Source organism: Mytilus trossulus, chromosome 6, assembly GCF_036588685.1.
Source record: "Mytilus trossulus isolate FHL-02 chromosome 6, PNRI_Mtr1.1.1.hap1, whole genome shotgun sequence".
NCBI lineage: Eukaryota > Metazoa > Mollusca > Bivalvia > Mytilida > Mytilidae > Mytilus > Mytilus trossulus.
The window spans coordinates 15,143,594-15,168,417 of record NC_086378.1 but is presented as its reverse complement, the minus strand read 5'-3'; the positions used below and the strand labels follow the sequence as shown (position 1 = coordinate 15,168,417).

Genomic DNA, 24,824 nt, shown 5'->3' with positions numbered 1-24,824 from the left:
ACTGTACTGATATTTTCAGTTGTCAGTTTAGTCTGTTTAGGAGGTTAGACTTTTACTTATAGTTTACTGTACTGATATTTCAGTTGTCAGTTTAAGAGGTTAGACTTTTACTTATAGTTTACTTTACTGATATTTTCAGTTGTCAGTTTAGTCTGTTTAGGAGGTTAGACTTTTACTTATAGTTTACTGTACTGATATTTTCAGTTGTCAGTTTAGTATGTTTAAGAGGTTAGAGTTTTACTGATAGTTTACTGTACTGATATTTCAGTTGTCAGTTTAGGAGGTAAGCCTTTCACTTATAGTTTACTGTACTGATATTTTCAGTTGTCAGTTTGGTTTGTTTAGGAGGTTAGACTTTTACTTATAGTTTACTGTACTGATATTTCAGTTGTCAGTTTAGGAGGTAAGACTTTTACTTATAGTTGACTGTACTGATATTTTCAGTTGTCAGTTTAGTCTGTTTAGGAGGTTAGACTTTTACTTATAGTTTACTGTACTGATATTTTCAGTTGTCAGTTTAGAAGGTTAGACTTTTACTTACAGTTTACTGTACTGATATTTTCAGTTGTCAGTTTAGGAGGTTAGACTTTTACTTATAGTTTACTGTACTGATATTTTCAGTTGTCAGTTTAGGAGGTTAGACTTTTACTTATAGTTTACTGTACTGATATTTTCAGTTGTCAGTTTAGTTTGTTTAGGAGGTTAGACTTTTACTTATAGTTTACTGTACTGATATTTTCAGTTGTCAGTTTAGTATGTTTAGACTTTTACTTATAGTTTATTGTACTGATATTTCAGTTGTCAGTTTAGGAGGTTAGACTTTTACTTATAGTTTACTGTACTGATGTTTTCAGTTGGCAGTTTAGGAGGTTAGACTTTTACTTATAGTTTACTGTACTGATATTTTCAGTTGTCAGTTTAGTTTGTTAAGGAGGTTAGACTTTTACTTGTAGTTTACTGTACTGATATTTTCAGTTGTCAGTTTAGGAGGTTAGACTTCTACTTATAGTTTACTGTACTGATATTTTCAGTTGTCAATTTAGTTTGTTAAGGAGGTTAGACTTTTACTTATAGTTTACTGTACTGATATTTTCAGTTGTCAATATAGTCTGTTTAGGAGGTTAGACTTTTACTTATAGTTTACTGTACTTATATATCAGATATCATTTTAGGAGGTAAGACTTTTACTTATAGTTTACTGTACTGATATTTTCAGTTGTCGGTTGAGGAGGTTAGACTTTTACTCATAGTTTACTGTACTGATATTTTCAGTTGTCAGTTTAGTAGGTAAGACTTTTACCTATAATTTTTGTCGAGCCGGCAACTTTTGTTGCAGAAAGCTCGGCATAGGGATATTGCAGTGTTATCTAACTTCTTAAAAGCTTTATATTTTAAAAGGAAGAGACCTGGATGCCTCATACTTTGTATATAGATGCCTCATGTTACGAAGTTTCCGTCAGTCACATGTCCTAGGTCCTTGACCTCATTTTCATGGTTCAGTGACCACTTGAAAAAAAAGTTAGGATTTTTTTATAATGTTGATTTCTCTCTTATTATAAGTACTGTGGATTCATTATTATTTGTTGGATACCAATTATCGTGGCTTTCCTAGGTAGAGTTTAACCACGAAATTAAATGTTCAAGGAATAACAAATTTTCTATAGGCTTGTATGCAGACTTCGGCAAAACCACGAAAGTTTTTCTTTAATCAACGAAAATTGGTACCCACAAAAATAAATATATCCACAGTTACAGGATAACTATATGTGCTTTCCTTGCAAGGTCCTCATGTCTGTCAGACAGTTTTCACTTGACCTCAGCCTCATTTCATGGATAAGTGAACAAGGTTAAGTTTTGGGGTCCAAGTTCATATCTCAGATACTATAAGCAGTAGGGCTAGTATATTCAGTGTACGGAAGGACTGTAAGGTGTACATGTCCAACTGGCAGGTGTCATCTGACCTATACTGATCAGTCCATCCGTCCGTCTGTAACACCTTAACTTTGTGTCCGCTTCATATCTAGAGAACCATTATGATTTCATACTAGGTCAAAGGTCAAGGTTAAAAAACTTTGGTTTCAGTTGACAACCCCGTGTCCTGTGGTGAAGATCGTGTCCGCTCCATATCTAGATAACTGTTATGATTTTATACTTAATACTGAACATGTTTATTAACCAACACCAGAGGGTGTGTCATGATGTATGTACAACTTCCTAGGTCAAAGGTCAAGGTCAAAAACTGGTTTCAGTTGACAACCCCGTGTCCTGTGGTGAAGATCGTGTCCGCTCCATATCTAGATAACCGTTATGATTTCAAAGTTTATACTTGACATCCATTTTAACCACCACCAGAGGGCGTGTCATGATGAATGTACAACTTCTTAGGTCAAAGGTCAAGGCCAAAAAAACTTTGGTTTCAGTTGACAACCCCATGTCCTGTGGTGAAGATCGTGTCCGCTATATATCTTGAGAACCGTTATGATTTAAAATATTATACTTGACATCCATTTTAACCAACACCAGAGGGTGTGTCATGATGTATGTACAATTTCCTAGGTCGAAGGTCTGTCTGTCTGTTGGTCTGTCCATCGCTAACAAATTTGATCCACACTATATTTTGAGAGGACAGATGTTATTATTTCATACTTTATACCTAAACTTTTTCAACTTAACATATATATTAACCAACACCAGAGAATGTGTCATAATGTATGCATTCTAGGTTAAAGGTCAGTCTGTCGGTCTGTCCATCCATTCGTTGTTCTTGACAAATTGTGTCTGCTCTACCTCTCGAGAGCCGTTAATATTTCATACTTTATACTTGACTGTCTGTCTGGCGGGACTATGTAATAACTTCAAATAATGCTTCATATCAGATTATCCATACAACTTATTTACCCCACGTTATTGACAGCGGGGCCCACAGAGATGGCTCCCATCTCAATGGTATCTAGTTATCTTGGTTAATGTTGAGTTTATGTTATAGTTGTAATAAAACTTAGAACTATCAACATAATATCAATGATTAGTATAGAAGGCGAGACATTTCAGCTTGTGCATTCTTGTAACTCATTTACTCAGGAACTGTTGGACCAAAGTTTTTCAAATTTTAATATATTGACAAAATTGAGGTCAAGAACCATAATGGCAATTTTCACTTTTCCTGTTCATGAGTTATGGTTCTTGAAAGATTGAAAAATAGTGTTTTCAATCATGTTCTTGCATTTACTCATGAACTTTTCTACCAAAGCTTTTTATATGACCGCAAAAATTGAAAAAAATTTCGTCGTATACTGCTATCACGTTGGTGTTGTCTTCTTCGTCCGAATACTTTTAGTTTTCGCACTCTAACTTTAGTAAAAGTGAATAGAAATCTATGAAATTTTAACACAAGGTTTATGACCACAAAAGGAAGGTTGGGATTGATTTTTGGAGTTTTGATCCCAACATTTGAGGAATTAGGGGCCAAAAAGGGCCCAAATAAGCATTTTCTTGGTTTTCACACAATAACTTTAGTTTAAGTAAATAGAAATCTATGAAATTTTGACACAAGGTTTATGACCACAAAAGGAAGGTTGGGATTGGTTTTAAGAGTTTTGGATCAATAGTTTAGGAATTAGGAGCCAAAAAAGGGCTCAAATAAGCATTATTCTTGGTTTTTGCACCATAACTTTAGTATATGTGAATAGAAATCAATGAAATTTAAACATAAGGTTTATGACCAAAAAAGGAAGGTTGGTATTGATTTTGGGAGTTGAGGTTCCAACAGTTTAGGATTAAGGGGCCAAAAAGGGTCCCAAATAAGCATATTTTAGCTCACCTGGCAAAGCCAAATGAGCTTATGCCATCACTTGGCGTCCGTCGTCTGTCGTCGTAAACTATTTCAAGAATCTTCTCCTCTGAAACTACTAAGCCAAATACTTCCAAACTTTAACTGAATGTTCCTTAGGGTATCTAGTTTATAAATTGTATCTGAAGTTTTGATCTATCAACAAACATGGTCGCCATTGCTAAAAATAGAACATAGGGGTCAAATGCAGTTTTTGGCTTATATCTCAAAAACGAAAGCATTTAGAGCAAATCTGACATGCGGTTAAAATGTTCATTAGGTCAAGATCTATCAGCCCTGAAATTTTCAGATGAATCAAACAATCCATTGTTGGGTTGCTGCCACTTAATTGGTAATTTTAAGGAAATTTTGCAGTTTTTGGTCATTATCTTGAATATTATTATAGATAAAGATAAACTGTAAACAGCAAAAATGATCAGCAAAGTAAGATCTACAAACATGACAGATAAGTTAATATGACCAAAATTGTCAATTGACCCCTTAAGGGGTTATTGTCCTTTAATGACAATTTTTCACAATTTGTTCATCATATTTGATAACTTTAAAAAATCTTCTACTCTAAAACTACTCAACCGAATTCAACCAAACTTCAACTGAATGATCAGTAGGGTGTATAAAATAAAGTTTGTGTTTTATTTTCTATTTCATCAAAAAACATGGCCGTCATGGCTAAAAATAGAACACAGGTTAAAATGCAGTTTTTGGCTTACATCTCAAAAACTCCAGCATTTAGAGCAAATAAAACAAGAAGTTAAAGTATTCATTAGGTCAAAGTCTACTTGTCCTGAAATTTTCAGCCAACTCGGGTAACTGGTTTTGCAGGTAAAATGCCCTTGAATTGATGATTTTAAAGAAATTTTGCAGTTTTTGGTTATTATCTTGAATATTATTATAGATACAGATAAACTGTTAATAGCAAAAATGTTAAGCAAAGTAAGATCTACAAATAAGTCAATTTGACCAAAATTGTCAATTGACCCCTTAAGGAGTTATTGCCCTTTAAAAACTTTTTCACAATTTGTTCATCATGTTGACTTACTTTAAAAAATCTTCTCCTTTGAAACTGCTGTATCAATTTCAGCCAAACTTAGGCTTAATGAGTTTCAGAATATCTAGTATAAATTTTATATTTTATTTCCTTGTATGTCAAGAAACATAGCTCCTATGGCTAAAATAGAACATAGGAGAAAATGATTTTTTTTTTGCTTTTGAAGAAAATAGGACGATTCAAAGAACATTTAAATAAATTGAAAAGCCAAAATAATCATTGATGAGAGATTTAACCAATAAAATTAAGGTGAGCGATTCAGGCTCTTGAGAGCCTCTTGTTTTTTAGTTTCGTACCATAACTTTAGTACAAGTAAATAGAAATATATGAAATTTAAGCACAAGGTTTATGATCATAAAAGGAAGGTTGGTATTGATTTTGGGAGTTTTGGTCTGAACAGTTTAGGAATAAGGGACCCAAAGGGTCCAAAATTTAACTTTGTTTGATTTCATCAAAAATTTGGAATAATTGGGGTTCTTTGATATGCCGAATCTAACTGTGTATGTAGATTGTAGATTCTTAATTTTTGGTCCTATTTTCAAATTGGTCTACATTAAGGTCCAAAGGGTCCAAAATTAAACTTAGTTTGATTTTGACAAAAATTGAATCCTTGGGGTTTTTTGATATGCTGATTCTAAAAATGTACTTAGATTTTTGATTATTGGCCCAGTTTTCAAGTTGGTCCAAATCGGGGTCCAAAATTAAACTTTGTTTGATTTCATCAAAAATTGAATAAATGGGGTTCTTTGATATGCCAAATCTAACTGTGTATGTAGATTCTTAATTTTTGGTCCTGTTTTCAAATTGGTCTACATTAAAGTCCAAAGGGTCTGAAATTGAACTGATTTTAATAAAAATTTAATTCTTGGGGTTCTTTGATATGCTGAATCCAAACATGTACTTAGATTTTTGATTATTGGCCCAGTTTTCAAGTTTGTCCAAATCAGGATCCAAAATTATCATATTAAGTATTGTGCAAGAGCAAGAAATTTTCAATTACACAGTACTCAGCAATGACAAGAAATCTTCAATTGCACAGTATTATCCAGTAGCAAGAAATTTTTAATTGCACAGTATTGCGCAATAGCAAGAAATCTTTAATTGCACAGCATTGTGCAATAGCAAGTATTTTCAATTACACAGTATTGTGCAATAGCAAGAAATATCTAATTGCACAATATTGTGCAATAGCAAGAAATTTCAATTGGATATATATCTTTCTTTGTCCAGAATAGTGGTTGAATCAACTTAAATCATTGTTTTATACAATATACAATGTATATTCACTTTTACTACCAACTGAAAAATTAAAACAATCTTTACCATTCAGTGATAACAAGCACTTTTTTTACATTTTAATATTTTATGATGTATTTAAATGAGTAATTATTGTTGCAAACTCCATCACAAATTTGAATTGAAATCGGTTCTGGAATAAAGGAAAGGGGGATGTGAAGAAAAAAATTCGGGGGGTTCAATTTTTCTCATTTTTTAAGTTCATTAGACCACATTCATACTGTGTCAGAAACCTATGCTGTGTCAACTATTTAATCACAATCCAAATTTAGAGCTGAATCCAGCTTGAATGTTGTGTCCATACTTGCCCCAACCGTTCAGGCTTCAATCTCTGTGGTCGTATAAAGCTGCGTCTTGCGGAGCATCTGGTTACAGATGAAATAAAAGGATAGATATAATATGTGTCTGGTGATAATAGCTGTATGCAGTATTTATGCAATATGTCCATTAAAAAGCATGTGAAAGCAACTGGTTTTGACCAGTATGTTCAAAATAGAATGTTTGAAAAAAATCATCTGAATATCATTCAGTGCATAATACTGCCACTCAGTATTGATTAAAATGTCCTGTATTGAAAACTGTCTAATGATTTTCTTTTGATTTAAATTGATGTTACTTATATAAATATATATATATATAGTCAATGTTTACATACAAATTTGACCCCTTTAGGATTAATTTTTCCTGATTTTTCAGGTGGTATTCTACTTGATGTAAACGGCAAAGGATTTCATGAGATTGTTAAAGTATGGGTCAATGGAGTTCCATGTGAAGTGGTTGAAGGGACAACACGATTAGCTCGATGTATTCTTCCAGCACTGGTATATTTATTTGCTCAGTTTGTTCTCTTTGGTTACAATATGTTTAGTTAGTTGTATTTTTCCATCACTAGCAAAGTACTGCTCAGTTTGTGCTGTTTGGCTGCAACACGTTTAGATAGTTCTATCCTAGATTTGAACTAATTTGGTCATTTAAGACATTCAAATTCCAGCTTGAATTATTCAGCCAGATTTTTGTGACAAAAATGTTGGTTATTGATTTGGGGATGTACAATGGTCGGGCATTTATTTTGTGACAAAAATGTCGGTCATTGGTTTTGGGGTGTAGGGCGGTCTGGCAGTTGGGCGGTCTATTTGTTTTTCGGGTGTACGACGGTCTCGCAGTTGGGTGGTCAGGCGGGCAGCAACCAAATGTTGTCCATGCATTTACTCATGAACCGTTCAATCAAAGCTTTTAAAATTTTAATTTGTTGTTACTGACAACAAAATGAAGGTCAAGTTCAATAATGATGATTTCGACTTTTACCGTTCAGGAGTTATGGTTCTTGAAAGATTGAAAAATGGTGTTTCCCATTGTGTCCGTGCATTTACTTATGAACTGTTCCACCAAAGCTTTTCAAATTTTAATATGTTGTTACTGATGACAAAATGAAGGTCAAGTTAAATAATGACGATTTTGACTTTTGCCGTTCAGGAGAAATGGTTCTTGAAAGATTGAAAAATGGTGTTTCCATTCATGTTGTTGCAATTACTCATGCACCCTTACCGAAAAAAATGCCTTGTGGCAAAAAAAAAAAACATTTGCTGCAATGTTTGCTGCAAACTTGCCACAACCATTTTACCATGCAAATGAAGTTTGCGGCAAGCTTGCTACAAACATAATTATGCAAATTAGATATGCCGCAATAGTTTGCTGCAAGCTTGGGGCAATTGTAAATTGTTGCAGACTTGCGACAAACTTGCAAGAACTACACATAATATACTAATGTCATGTGTGAAGACACATTCAATTTATATCTCTTTCAAAAATTACACAGCAACATTTTTAAAAAGTCAATTCCTGTCTTTGCACAAACTGTCATTGGAAGAATTCTTGCAAACTCATGAGATTTAAGGAAATACATACATGCATTTGTGTTTGAAAGAGGGACAGGAGCCATTCTCAAATGACATAATATACCTGTATTAAATCAAAGCGCGAAAGCGCTGTAAAGGCAGTTAATTACAGGTTGTGTGTATTTCTAGTCCAGTTATATCATTATCTTCCATAGAACAGAGGTGGTCTGTAGCATTTAAGATTTAAAGTTCTTTTGTACCTAGTTCACCTATATCTATAGTCTACTGTTTACAGTATATTTTCTGTGCCTCCCATGAAATGCATTTTTAGCCATGGCCTTGTCAGTTTGCTTTAAATTTATGAGTTTGACTGTCCCTTTGGTGTCTTTCGTCCCTCTTCTTTAGACATATTATGTCACATATAAGAACTTTTCCTTTTCAATATAAATAGACTATTTTTAATTATTGATTGTATACGCATATTCTATGACTCCCATAAAAAATAGTTCACAAAGATTGATTAGTCTCTGTACTGTGTGTATAGTAAGTACATCAAGTAACATAATGGTAAATGTACATAGTAACATGTCAACTTTTTTGATGACCATACCTGCCAACTGTCAGTATTTGCAGAGTATTTCCCCCATCGAGCTCGAGGCTCCCAAATGGAAATTTTGTAAGAGCAATTTTGTCGACTATTTTAAAGAAAATAATTAATTCAACAATGGCTATGAGCTTGTAAATGCACCAAGAAGCGAAAAACCACATTAGAATATATTTGAAGGGAATCCATGACAAATCGCCCCACTTTGAAAACAAGAGTGCACACACTGAAATGTCTTGCCTTCTTTACTAATCATTGATATTATGTTGATAGTCCTAATAATAAAGCTTTATTACAACTGTCACATAATCTTAACATAAACCAAGAAAACTAAACATTGACCTTTGAACCATGAAAATGAGGTCAAGGTCAGATTAACCATGCCAGGTAGGCATGTACAGCTAACAATTCTTCCATACAACAAATAAAATTGACTTATTGCTTATAGTTTAAGAAAAACAGACCAAAACACAAAAGCTTAACACTGAGCAATGAACCGTAAAAAATGAGATCAAGGTCAAATAAAACCTGCGCGACTGACATGTAGATCATGAAATATTTCCATTCACCAAATATAGTTGACCTATTGCATATAGTATTAGAAAAAAAGGCCAAAACTCAAAAACTTAACTTTGACCACTGAACCATGAAAATGAGGTCAAGGTCATATGACACCTGCCAGGTAGACCTGTACACCTTACAACCATTTCATACACAAAATATAGAAGACCTATTGCAAACAGTATAAGAAAAACAGACCAAAACACAAAACTTAACTATAACCACTAAACCATGAAAATGAGGTCAAGGTCAGATGACACCTGCCAGTTGGACATGTACACCTTTAACAGTGCTTCCATACACCGAATATACTAGACCTATTGCTTATAGTATCTCAGATATGGACTTGACCACCAAAACTTAACCTTGTTTGCTGATCCATGAAATGAGGTCAAGGTCAAGTGAAAACTGTCTGACGGGCAAGAGGACCTTGCAAGGTACGCACATACCAAATATAGTTATCCTTTTACTTATAATAAGAGAGAATTTAACATTACAAAAAATTTTACTTTTCTTTCAAGTTGTCACGTAACCATGAAAATGAGCTCAAGAACATTGGACATGTGACTGACGGAAACTTCGTTACATGAGGCAACCATATACAATGTATGAAGCATCCAGGTCTCCCACCATCTAAAATATAAAGCTTTTTAGAACTGAGCTAACATCGCCGCTGGATCACTATTCCTATGTCGAGCTTTCTGCGACGACAAAAGTCGCAAGCTTGACAAAAAAACTGCCCCAACCTGGATTACCAAATCGCCCCACTTGTGAACTGTGTTAAATCCCTTTAATATTACTCCTGCCAACTGGTCCCACCTAATGGAAATAGGTGAAATCTAGATAAATATATTATTAACCAGGATGAATTTAGTAATGCCAACTCGCCCCACTTATGGAAAAAGATGTAATCCCATTGAATATAGGTTCAATTCCTTATATTGCATTATGATACATTTAACAGGTTTCTTTTCAATTGTTATGCAAATAACTAAGCTTCAAAACTTACAGTTATTCTTCAACAATCAGTTTTTTTTTTAGAATTATAATTTCAGTATATATCAATAATAGTAATTAAATTAATTTTCGGTTTGTTTGTATTCTGCGTAGATTAGTTTTCATTAAAGTGGTGCGAGTTTTTATTTTTAATTATATATATATTAATCTAAATATTACGGTTTTTTTATAAGTACATAATATGTAGGGCGAGTTGGCAGGAGTAATATTAAACACATACATGTGAACCTCCCGACGGGAGTACAAAACTCCCGTTTTCAGGGGTCTCCTCCCGTCCTCCCGTTCAGGAGAAAAAACTCCCGTGTATGAAATATTTCATGAATGAAAATTTTCAGACGCCATATTTGATCATTTCTTACTACTGTACGGGTGTAATTGACACCTGTGTTAAATTTTACCTGTACATCAAAGAAGATGTATAATTAATTGGCTTCACTTGACAGCTGGGGTGTCAAACATACTGGTAATCAACAATGTTTACCTCTGGCTAACTGCCGTTGTGTTATAAAAACGATGTGTATTGGGAATATTGAAATACATTTTTGTTACTTCCCTTTGTTTTATCCTGTTTTCAGTTATTTTGCTTTTAAAAATGTAAATTGTAAAAAGACTATAAATGATTAATAATTTAATCAAATAATCATAAACGGATGTTGATTAAATGAATTTAAATGTTTTGGGACAAATAAAAAAATATAAATTTATAAATTATTTTAGCAATCTAGACCTCCTTTCAAGGATTAAATTGAAGTTTATATTATAAATCTGTTTCTCATTAATGTGATTTACCGACCGTGGGAGGGCTGAAAGGCCAGTCAAGGTCGTTAAACACTTCCATATATATTAAGTGATTGGAACATACAATATGTACATTTAGACTAATAAATTTCTAGTTAGTTTAATTGGGATTATAAAACCTTGGGTTTGAGAATTGTAGATATTAGAATATATAAGATTTTATTGTGTAAGCTAGAAATAGCAAAACATTTTAAAATGTTTAAGTCTTTTTAAGTTTCTACAAATAAGACTGTCATAATGCTTAAAAGCCATGCAGTACTACTGTTAGTGTTTGTTATTTTTTTAATTAATTTATGATGTTGCAAACAAACATGTAGAGCTTATTTCTTTCTTATTTGTCTATACATTTACCAATGATAAGGAGATGGAGACATGAATAAAAATCTATACAGATAAGATAGATAAATATAATGATTTATTTGCAAGCAGTGAACAATCATTTATCAAAAACAAAACAAAACTAAACAGGAAACAGATTCTTCTTAATATTTTATTTTATTCAAATAGAAAGGCAATAAGGGTACTTTAAACATATTACAATTTGTAGAAAAAACACAATTTCTACTTCATATGGTTACAATTACGACAAAATTTATGTCGATAAGAAACCTCCTGATCTGAGTCCTAATCTCCTGACCAAAATTTCCAAATCTCCTGATCTGAGTTTCACAGTCCATCACATGTATGTAAATTTTAACATGATTTAACCAATTTCACATGTGGGGCGATTTGATAAATCAGTTTATGGCGTTTTTTTAAAAAGTGGGGCGATTAGCCAGTGGGGGTCCTGCTTCCATTTGAAGGCCCCCTTGAAGGTTTTGTATGACCATATGAACCATCTTTCACGAAAACCCCCATGTGCATTTTGAAAAGTTGGCAAAATCTACCGGTATGAATGAAAAAGAAGTTTTCAATTAAGTCTCTGTGGCCATAACAGCTGTCTCATTAGCATTTTAACCACTTCCAATATTTGCAATTAAAACAATAGAAGAAAATTATTCAACGCAAAAACAAAACTTGCTTGTAAATATGAAATTCTCTTTACGGTATGAGTTTTTCTCATTGTTTGAGATTGTACAGTAGTACCTGTAACTGCTTATACCTATTTCTTATTCACTTTTGCTTGATAAACTCACTAAATATCATATACATTGTACCACATGCACATCTCCTTATTTTATAAGCATTCCAATAACATGAACAATTGTAATTCAATTCTATATACCAAAGCAAAATGAACTGCACCACTTTCATTCACTAGTATGCATCTTTTGGCAAAATACAAGTTCTTAAATGACACAATATATATTTATTGAAAAAATAAAATTTAGTATACAACTCTTTAACAGGTATAAAAAAAGCACAGCTGTGTCATAACTTGTGAAATCTGTGCTGAAAACATCCATAGACATTCATGGTATTTGAGTAATTCCATATGTGAAGCTCAACATTCTCGTCAGTTGGTGGTGGACAGTTATACATGTAGTTCCTTTCTGCAGGCTAGGATGAATGACTTTTCAGGAAAACCAATTTCACAAATCAAAACTTTCCTCTAGATTTCTCCTACAATGTTCATCCAGTTTAGTTCTTTTGTTTTAATTGGACACCGCCTTTATTTTTAATTTTGCAAACCATTCAGTCTCTTGCTTGCAAATGGTGCATGAAAATAGGATGGGTATGGCAGTAGACAAGTCTCTTAAAGTGGGTTTGTGCCCTGAAAAAAAGTTTTATAACTTAAGTTTTTTTAAAACTTGTGCAACACACATACCTAAATAACTATAACATAGAAGAGAGCATCATTCGTGTCAATGTTTTGTTCCTGTTTACATTGTCATTGATATTTTTTCAGAAAGCCTGAGGCATAGCTCATGAATTCCTGTCATTACATCTTAAATTAACATAATTACTGCTAAAATAATTATCAGTATGATATACGTACACTATCATTGTACAGCCCAAGTCTTCAGTATATATAATTGTTGCATTCATTCACTCCTGTGTTCAGTCATTCAAAAATATTTAAACATCAACAAATGAACTTTAATAAGGACAAGAAAACACTAGAAAAGATACGTACTGTACATACAACCTGTGTTTAAGTGTATTTGCAAGAGAAATATATCTGGTAGTGGTTAAACGATTTATAAAGGAGAAATATATCTGGTTAAACGATGTATAAAGGAGGAAAAATTGTAGATATTGCATTACGATGCTTTCTACCTAATAGCATGTGGATATGTTTACATATTTAGACTTGACCCAGTATGACCCGTTACTTGTAGGTCACCGCCGTCGTTTAAACACTAGACTACAGTCGTGTATAAGACAATAAAAAGCTTAAGCCTGTACTATTTGTGTGAAGTAAATGTGTTTGTTCTGTACATTTATTAAATTGTTTTACCTGATAGCAAGGACGTATATCTATCCGTTTCCTTCTCAGTTCACTTTGTCAAATTCTTCGAGCTTCTTCAAAACATACGTATTACTGCGCCCGGAAGTGAGAAAAATATGAGAAATCCTCGTAAAATAATGCTATTTTCAATTTTGTGGAATCCATTTTGTTATATTTTTTATACAAAGATAAAAAAAAGTTACAATTAATTATGAATTTGCATATCATTATACGGAACGTTTATGGACTATTTTTCCAAAGCTGTAAGTCGGTCATTTTGGCGGGAAATCATGTACACATACACACGTAGATTGGCTGGTACCCGATCATAATGTTACACATCACATATATCAAATAGCTAATACCCGGTACGTAGTACCGGGAACCAGGACAATACGTAGACAACATACATAACTAATACCGAAATTGAAAACGCTTTACGGTTTCTCGTTCATAAACCAAATTCCGCTTTGAATTATAGAAGATGCAATATTAATTATGTTCAGTCGACTTTTCATTGCTATATCAACGTCTGAACTAATTAAAGAATCTTTAGATGTCAGATAACACTCGAAATTGACCCGACCTCTTTCCACACGGAATACACATAATGATAGTTTGTAGTCAGGTTGACTGCTTATGATGCAAAATACACACTAATAACAAGTTCTATAAAACGAACAATACACACTGATCGTTTCTTTAGTCCCAATGTAAATGAAAGAAACAAAAACCATATCATGCCATAAAAAGAAGAGGAGAAATTCGAACATTTCCAGATCTATTTCTGGCCAAAAGACCCCCTGCATAGATTGCGTATGAAAAGATGAACCTCATGACTTAAAAGTCAGGCCTTAAAGCACTGCCTTTAAAAATGAACAAGGTAAAATCTCAAATGTGTATTGAGACTATAAAGCTAGGTAATAATTGCTTTACATTTCGCAGATCAAATTTATTCGTTCATTGTGTAATCATACGTTTTTTGATTGAGTTAAGTCTGCCAATTGATATTTTATCGTATGTTTTTATATGTTGTGATGTTATGCTATTGTTTCAGAAAAAGGGAGAAGGTTTGGGCCCATTAAAACGTTTAATCCCGCTGCAAATGTTTGCACCTGTCCTAAGTCAGGAATCTGATGTACAGTAGTTGTCGTTTGTTTATGTAATATATACGTGTTTCTCGTTTCTCGTTTTGTTTATATAGATTAGACCGTTGGTTTTCCCGTTTGAATGGTTTTACACTAGTTATTTTGGGGCCCTTTATAGCTTGTTGTTCGGTGTGAGCCAAGGCTCCGTGTTGAAGGCCGTACTTTAACCTATAATGGTTTAATTTTTGAATTGTTGTTTGGATGGAGAGTTGTCTCATTGGCACTCACACCACATCTTCCTATATCTATTTACAGAATTTAACTTAATCTTAATAAACATGATCATGATGGTGCAGTACATCAGTTACAAATTCAAACTTATAATGGCTTAAGTTTTTCAATAACAAATACATGTATTTATAGTTGCTTACTTAATCATGTATGATGATAACATTAATTATTTCATTAAAACATGAAGTTTTTCAAATTTTGATATGTTGGTACTGATGGCAAAATGGAGATCAAATTTGATATATTAACGATTTTCACAAATTTCACTGTTCATCAGTTATGGTTTTTGTGATATTGCCAGGACACAAATAAATGTTAATAAATCCGGTTTTCTGTGGTTGTGACAGCCTCTTGTTTAAAATATGTTTTTTTTAAATATGTTTTTGTTTGAAATGTAAGTTGTCTTCATTTATGTTCAGTCTCAACCATTATATATGTTATGTATTATTGTCAAATACAACACTATGCTTAATTTCATGTATTGAGACCAAAAACAAATGCAGCAACTTCTATTTTAGAAAAAATGACTGGTCCAGTAAGGACCGATTTTGGCCTCAAATTTCAGGTTCATCACACGAAAGATTCCGACCACTTTTTAAACACTTAAGTGTCTATTTTATTTGATTCTATTAGTTTATGTTCAAGATTTTAACTGATTTTGTCATTAAAAAGGATCAGATTCAAGCTCACATATGAAAAATCTATAAAATATGCTGAAAAATGTCACTTTTCAGATGGTTTTTGTCAAAAATGAAAGTGGCTGCATCTGTGTTCATCCTCAACCTTTATATATGTTATGTATTATCATCAAATACAACTTACATTTTAATATTAAGGATGAACACGAATGCGGCCACTTTCGTTTTACACTAAAACTGTCTAAAATTTAGCTAAAATGCTAGAATGTGAAGATTTCTGTGATTAAGCATGATTTAATAGTGCTATTACACGATATATGTGCATTGTTTTGTCAAAAACAGCCCATATTTATGTAGCAGGAGCATTCTACTGTTCAATAAATAACTAAAAGTTTACTGTTTAACAATTTTGTAAAACTGCTATATTTTGGGGCCAAAAAGGGGTCTTACCGGACCTACTCCTTTCCAACAAATCCATTGCTTCCATAAATTAATTCTTAATCAAAGTAAGTTTCATAAATGTTTTTTGTGCATTAACGTCATTTCAAAACATGACTTCATACAAATGAAAACACCAAAGCTGAAATTTTTTCCTTTCCTCTAACCCTCTAAATTTTGATCATATTGCATTTAAATTAAGTTTTATGCCCCACCTATGATAGAAGAAGGGCACTGTGTTTTCTGCTCTGTGCATCCATTCGTTGGTTTTGTCTGTTTGTTCGTTCTTTTGTCCCGCTTCAGGTTAAAGTTTTTGGTCAAGGTAGTTTTTGATGAAACTAGTCCAATCCACTTGAAACTTAATACACATGCTCCTTATGATATGATCTTTCTAATGCTAAAGCCAAATTATACTTTTGACCCAAATATCACGGTCCATTAAACATTGAAAGATAGTGCAAGTGGGGCATCCATGTAATTTGGACACATTCTTGTAAGGTAGGTGTTGGGGTTTTCAGTTTAAGAATTAAAATGATTTTTTAACAGCATCCTGTAACAATTACTTCTTGTTTTTCAATACAGCCAGCAGGAGTCTATATAGTTAAAGTGAAAACTGGAGGTTTGACTGCCGAATTCCTTGAACGTATACAGTATGATGCTTCTACTACACCCATGATAACCAACGTTAGTCCTACCACAGAGGGAGTGATAGGTATGTATATTACAGTATGATGTTTCTACTACAACCATGATAACCAACGTTAGTCCTATTACAGAGGGAGTAGTAGGTATGTATATTACAGTATGATGTTTCTACTACACCCATGATAACCAACGTTAGTCCTACCACAGAGGGAGTAATAGGTATGTATATTACAGTATGATGCTTCTACTACACCCATGCTAACCAACGTTAGTCCTACCACAGAGGGAGTAATAGGTATGTATATTACAGTATGATGCTTCTACTACACCCATGATAACCAATGTTAGTCCTACCACAGAGGGAGTAATAGGTATGTATATTACAGTATGATGTTTCTACTACACCCATGATAACCAACGTTAGTCCTACCACAGAGGGAGTAATAGGTATGTATATTACAATATGATGTTTCTACTATACTCATGATAAATAACGTTAGTCCTACCACAGAGGGAGTAATAGGTATGTATATTACAGTATGATATTTCTACTACACCCATGATAACCAACGTTAGTCCTACCACAGAGGGAGTAATAGGTATGTATATTACAATATGATGCTTCTACTACACCCATGATAACCAATGTTAGTCCTACCACAGAGGGAGTAATAGGTATGTATATTACAATATGATGCTTCTACTACACCCATGATAACCAACGTTAGTCATACCACAGAGGGAGTAATAGGTATGTATATTACAGTATGATATTTCTACTACACCCATGATAACCAACGTTAGTCCTACCACAGAGGGAGTAATAGGTATGTAGATAACAGTATGATGTTTCTACTACACCCATGATAACCAACGTTAGTCCTACCACAGAGGGAGTAATAGGTATGTATATTGCAGTATGATGTTTCTACTACACCCATGATTACCAACGTTAGTCCTACCACAGAGGGAGTAATAGGTATGTATATAACAGTATGATGTTTCTACTACACCCATGATAACCAATGTTAGTCCTACCACAGAGGGAGTAATAGGTATGTATATTACAGTATGATATTTCTACTACACCCATGATAACCAACGTTAGTCCTACCACAGAGGGAGTAATAGGTATGTATATTACAGTATGATGTTTCTACTACACCCATGATAACCAACGTTAGTCCTACCACAGAGGGAGTAATAGGTATGTATATTACAGTATGATGTTTCTACTACACCCATGATAACCAACGTTAGTTCTACCACAGAGGGAGTAATAGGTATGTATATAACAGTATGATGTTTCTACTACACCCATGATAACCAATGTTAGTCCTACCACAGAGGGAGTAATAGGAATGTATATTACAGTATGATATTTCTACTACACCCATGATAACCAACGTTAGTCCTACCACAGAGGGAGTAATAGGTATGTATATTACAGTATGATGTTTCTACTACACCCATGATAACCAATGTTAGTCCTACCACAGAGGGAGTAATAGGAATGTATATTACAGTATGATATTTCTACTACACCCATGATAACCAACGTTAGTCCTACCACAGAGGGAGTAATAGGTATGTATATTACAATATGATGTTTCTACTATACTCATGATAACCAACGTTAGTCCTACCACAGAGGGAGTAATAGGTATGTATATTACAGTATGATATTTCTACTACACCCATGATAACCAATGTTAGTCCTACCACAGAGGGAGTAATAGGTATGTATATTACAATATGATGTTTCTACTATACTCATGATAACCAACGTTAGTCCTACCACAGAGGGAGTAATAGGTATGTTTATAACAGTATGATGTTTCTACTACACCCATGATAACCAACGTTAGTCCTACCACAGAGGGAGTAATAGGTATGTATATAACAGTATGATGTTTCTACTACACCCATGATAACCAACGTTAGTCCTACCACAGAGGGAGTAATAGGTATGTATATTACAATATGATGTTTCTACTACACCCATGATAACCAACGTTAGTCCTACCACAGAGGGAGTAATAGGTATGTATATTACAGTATGATGTTTCTACTACACCCATGATAACCAATGTTAGTCCTACCACAGAGGGAGTGATAGGTATGTATATTACAATATAATGTTTCTACTTTACCCATGATAACCAATGTTAGTCCTACCACAGAGGGAGTGATAGGTATGTATATTACAATATAATGTTTCTACTACACCCATGATAACCAATGTTAGTCCTACCACAGAGGGAGTGATAGGTATGTATATTACAGTATGATGTTTCTACTATACCCATGATAACCAACGTTAGTCCTACCACAGAGGGAGTAATAGGTATGTATATTGCAGTATGATGTTTCTACTACACCCATGATAACCAACGTTAGTCCTACCACAGAGGGAGTAATAGGTATGTATATTACAATATAATGTTTCTACTATACCCATGATAACCAACGTTAGTCCTACCACAGAGGGAGTAATAGGTATGTATATTACAGTATGATGTTTCTACTACACCCATGATAACCAACGTTAGTCCTACCACAGAGGGAGTAATAGGTATGTATATTACAATATAATGTTTCTACTATACCCATGATAACCAACGTTAGTCCTACCACAGAGGGAGTAATATGTATGTATATTACAGTATGATGTTTCTACTACACCCATGATAACCAACGTTAGTCCTACCACAGAGGGAGTAATAGGTATGTATATTACAGTATGATGTTTCTACTATACCCATGATAACCAACGTTAGTCCTACCACAGAGGGAGTAATAGGTATGTATATTACAATATAATGTTTCTACTATACCCATGATAACCAACGTTAGTCCTACCACAGAGGGAGTAATAGGTATGTATATTACAGTATGATGTTTCTACTACACCCATGATAACCAATGTTAGTCCTACCACAGAGGGAGTGATAGGTATGTATATTACAGTATGATGTTTCTACTACACCCATGATAACCAACGTTAGTCCTACGACAGAGGGAGTGATAGGTATGTATATTACAATATGATGTTTCTACTACACCCATGATAACCAACGTTAGTCCTACCACAGAGGGAGTAATAGGTATGTATATTACAGTATGGTGCTTCTACTACACCCATGCTAACCAGCATTAGTCCTACCACAGAGGGAGTAATAGGTATGTATATTACAGTATGATGTTTCTACTACACCCATGATAACCAACGTTAGTCCTACCACAGAGGGAGTAATAGGTATGTATATTACAGTATGATGCTTCTACTACACCCATGATAACCAATGTTAGTCCTACCACAGAGGGAGTAATAGGTATGTATATTACAGTTTGATGTTTCTACTACACCCATGATAACCAACGTTAGTCCTACCACAGAGGGAGTAATAGGTATGTATATTACAGTATGATGCTTCTACTACACCCATGCTAACCAGCATTAGTCCTACCACAGAGGGAGTAATAGGTATGTATATTACAGTATGATGTTTCTACTACACCCATGATAACCAACGTTAGTCCTACCACAGAGGGAGTAATAGGTATGTATATTACAGTATGATGCTTCTACTACACCCATGATAACCAATGTTAGTCCTACCACAGAGGGAGTAATAGGTATGTATATTACAGTTTGATGTTTCTACTACACCCATGATAACCAACGTTAGTCCTACCACAGAGGGAGTAATAGGTATGTATATTACAATATGATGTTTCTACTATACTCATGATAACCAACTTTAGTCCTACCACAGAGGGAGTAATAGGTATGTATATTACAGTATGATATTTCTACTACACCCATGATAACCAACGTTAGTCCTACCACAGAGGGAGTAATAGGTATGTATATTACAATATGATGTTTCTACTATACCCATGATAACCAACGTTAGTCCTACCACAGAGGGAGTAATAGGTATGTATATTACAATATGATGCTTCTACTACACCCATGATAACCAATGTTAGTCCTACCACAGAGGGAGTAATAGGTATGTATATTACAGTATGATGTTTCTACTACACCCATGATAACCAACGTTAATCCTACCACAGAGGGAGTAATAGGTATGTATATTACAGTATGATGTTTCTACTACACCCATGATAACCAACGTTAGTCCTACCACAGAGGGAGTAATAGGTATGTATATTACAGTATGATATTTCTACTACACCCATGATAACCAACGTTAGTCCTACCACAGAGGGAGTAATAGGTATGTATATTACAGTATGATGCTTCTACTACACCCATGATAACCAACGTTAGTCCTACCACAGAGGGAGTAATAGGTATGTATATTACAGTATGATGTTTCTACTATACCCATGATAACCAACGTTAGTCCTACCACAGAGGGAGTAATAGGTATGTATATTACAGTATGATGCTTCTACTACACCCATGATAACCAACGTTAGTCCTACCACAGAGGGAGTAATAGGTATGTATATTACAGTATGATGTTTCTACTACATTCATGATAACCAATGTTAGTCCTATAACAGAGGGAGTAATAGGTATGTATATTACAGTATGATGTTTCTACTACACCCATGATAACCAACGTTAGTCCTACCACAGAGGGAGTGATAGGTATGTATATTACAATATGATGTTTCTACTACACCAATGATAACCAACGTTAGTCCTACCACAGAGGGAGTAATAGGTATGTATATTACAGTATGATGTTTCTACTACACCCATGATAACCCACGTTAGTCCTACCACAGAGGGAGTAATAGGTATGTATATTACAGTATGATATTTCTACTACACCCATGATAACCAACGTTAGTCCTACCACAGAGGGAGTAATAGGTATATATATTACAGTATGATGTTTCTACTACACCCATGATAACCAATGTTAGTCCTACCACAGAGGGAGTAATAGGTATGTATATTACAGTATGATATTTCTACTACACCCATGATAACCAACGTTAGTCCTACCACAGAGGGAGTAATAGGTATGTATATTACAGTATGATGCTTCTACTACACCCATGATAACCAACGTTAGTCCTACCACAGAGGGAGTAATAGGTATGTATATTACAGTATGATGTTTCTACTATACCCATGATAACCAACGTTAGTCCTACCACAGAGGGAGTAATAGGTATGTATATTACAGTATGATGCTTCTACTACACCCATGATAACCAACGTTAGTCCTACCACAGAGGGAGTAATAGGTATGTATATTACAGTATGATGTTTCTACTACATTCATGATAACCAATGTTAGTCCTATAACAGAGGGAGTAATAGGTATGTATATTACAGTATGATGTTTCTACTACACCCATGATAACCAACGTTAGTCCTACCACAGAGGGAGTGATAGGTATGTATATTACAATATGATGTTTCTACTACACCAATGATAACCAACGTTAGTCCTACCACAGAGGGAGTAATAGGTATGTATATTACAGTATGATGTTTCTACTACACCCATGATAACCCACGTTAGTCCTACCACAGAGGGAGTAATAGGTATGTATATTACAGTATGATATTTCTACTACACCCATGATAACCAACGTTAGTCCTACCACAGAGGGAGTAATAGGTATGTATATTACAGTATGATGTTTCTACTACACCCATGATAACCAATGTTAGTCCTACCACAGAGGGAGTAATAGGTATGTATATTACAGTATGATGTTTCTACTACACCCATGATAACCAATGTTAGTCCTACCACAGAGGGAGTAATAGGTATGTATATTACAGTATGATATTTCTACTACACCCATGATAACCAACGTTAGTCCTACCACAGAGGGAGTAATAGGTATGTATATTACAGTATGATGTTTCTACTACACCCATAATAACCAATGTTAGTCCTACCACAGAGGGAGTAATAGGTATGTATATTACAATATAATGTTTCTACTATACCCATGATAACCAACGTTAGTCCTACCACAGAGGGAGTAATAGGTATGTATATTACAGTATGATGTTTCTACTACACCCATGATAACCAATGTTAGTCCTACCACAGAGGGAGTGATAGGTATGTATATTACAATATAATGTTTCTACTATACCCATGATAACCAATGTTAGTCCTACCACAGAGGGAGTGATAGGTATGTATATTACAATATAATGTTTCTACTACACCCATGATAACCAATGTTAGTCCTACCACAGAGGGAGTAATAGGTATGTATATTACAGTATGATGCTTCTACTACACCCATGATAACCAATGTTAGTCCTACCACAGAGGGAGTAATAGGTATGTATATTACAGTATGATATTTCTACTACACCCATGATAACCAACGTTAGTCCTACCACAGAGGGAGTAATAGGTATGTATATTACAGTATGATATTTCTACTACACCCATGATAACCAACGTTAGTCCTACCACAGAGGGAGTAATAGGTATGTATATTACAGTATGATATTTCTACTACACCCATGATAACCAACGTTAGTCCTACCACAGAGGGAGTAATAGGTATGTATATTACAGTATGATGCTTCTACTACACCCATGATAACCAACGTTAGTCCTACCACAGAGGGAGTAATAGGTATGTATATTACAGTATGATGTTTCTACTATACCCATGATAACCAACGTTAGTCCTACCACAGAGGGAGTAATAGGTATGTATATTACAGTATGATGCTTCTACTACACCCATGATAACCAACGTTAGTCCTACCACAGAGGGAGTAATAGGTATGTATATTACAGTATGATGTTTCTACTACATTCATGATAACCAATGTTAGTCCTATAACAGAGGGAGTAATAGGTATGTATATTACAGTATGATGTTTCTACTACACCCATGATAACCAACGTTAGTCCTACCACAGAGGGAGTGATAGGTATGTATATTACAATATGATGTTTCTACTACACCAATGATAACCAACGTTAGTCCTACCACAGAGGGAGTAATAGGTATGTATATTACAGTATGATGTTTCTACTACACCCATGATAACCCACGTTAGTCCTACCACAGAGGGAGTAATAGGTATGTATATTACAGTATGATATTTCTACTACACCCATGATAACCAACGTTAGTCCTACCACAGAGGGAGTAATAGGTATGTATATTACAGTATGATGTTTCTACTACACCCATGATAACCAATGTTAGTCCTACCACAGAGGGAGTAATAGGTATGTATATTACAGTATGATATTTCTACTACACCCATGATAACCAACGTTAGTCCTACCACAGAGGGAGTAATAGGTATGTATATTACAGTATGATGCTTCTACTACACCCATGATAACCAACGTTAGTCCTACCACAGAGGGAGTAATAGGTATGTATATTACAGTATGATGTTTCTACTATACCCATGATAACCAACGTTAGTCCTACCACAGAGGGAGTAATAGGTATGTATATTACAGTATGATGCTTCTACTACACCCATGATAACCAACGTTAGTCCTACCACAGAGGGAGTAATAGGTATGTATATTACAGTATGATGTTTCTACTACATTCATGATAACCAATGTTAGTCCTATAACAGAGGGAGTAATAGGTATGTATATTACAGTATGATGTTTCTACTACACCCATGATAACCAACGTTAGTCCTACCACAGAGGGAGTGATAGGTATGTATATTACAATATGATGTTTCTACTACACCAATGATAACCAACGTTAGTCCTACCACAGAGGGAGTAATAGGTATGTATATTACAGTATGATGTTTCTACTACACCCATGATAACCCACGTTAGTCCTACCACAGAGGGAGTAATAGGTATGTATATTACAGTATGATATTTCTACTACACCCATGATAACCAACGTTAGTCCTACCACAGAGGGAGTAATAGGTATGTATATTACAGTATGATGTTTCTACTACACCCATGATAACCAATGTTAGTCCTACCACAGAGGGAGTAATAGGTATGTATATTACAGTATGATGTTTCTACTACACCCATGATAACCAATGTTAGTCCTACCACAGAGGGAGTAATAGGTATGTATATTACAGTATGATATTTCTACTACACCCATGATAACCAACGTTAGTCCTACCACAGAGGGAGTAATAGGTATGTATATTACAGTATGATGTTTCTACTACACCCATAATAACCAATGTTAGTCCTACCACAGAGGGAGTAATAGGTATGTATATTACAATATAATGTTTCTACTATACCCATGATAACCAACGTTAGTCCTACCACAGAGGGAGTAATAGGTATGTATATTACAGTATGATGTTTCTACTACATCCATGATAACCAAT

The 24,824-nt window shown here is 34.4% G+C and overlaps 1 protein-coding gene across 1 annotated transcript in view; it reads left to right on the top strand.

The window, feature by feature from the left end:
* LOC134722341 (fibrocystin-L-like) overlaps positions 1–24,824 on the top strand; it is a 110,092-nt gene that overhangs the window by 32,519 nt on the left and 52,749 nt on the right. Inside the window, exons 19-20 of the mRNA XM_063585954.1 lie at positions 6,891–7,015; positions 16,439–16,568. Coding sequence (XP_063442024.1) covers positions 6,891–7,015; positions 16,439–16,568 — 255 coding nt within the window. The remainder of the gene's footprint in view (positions 1–6,890; positions 7,016–16,438; positions 16,569–24,824) is intronic.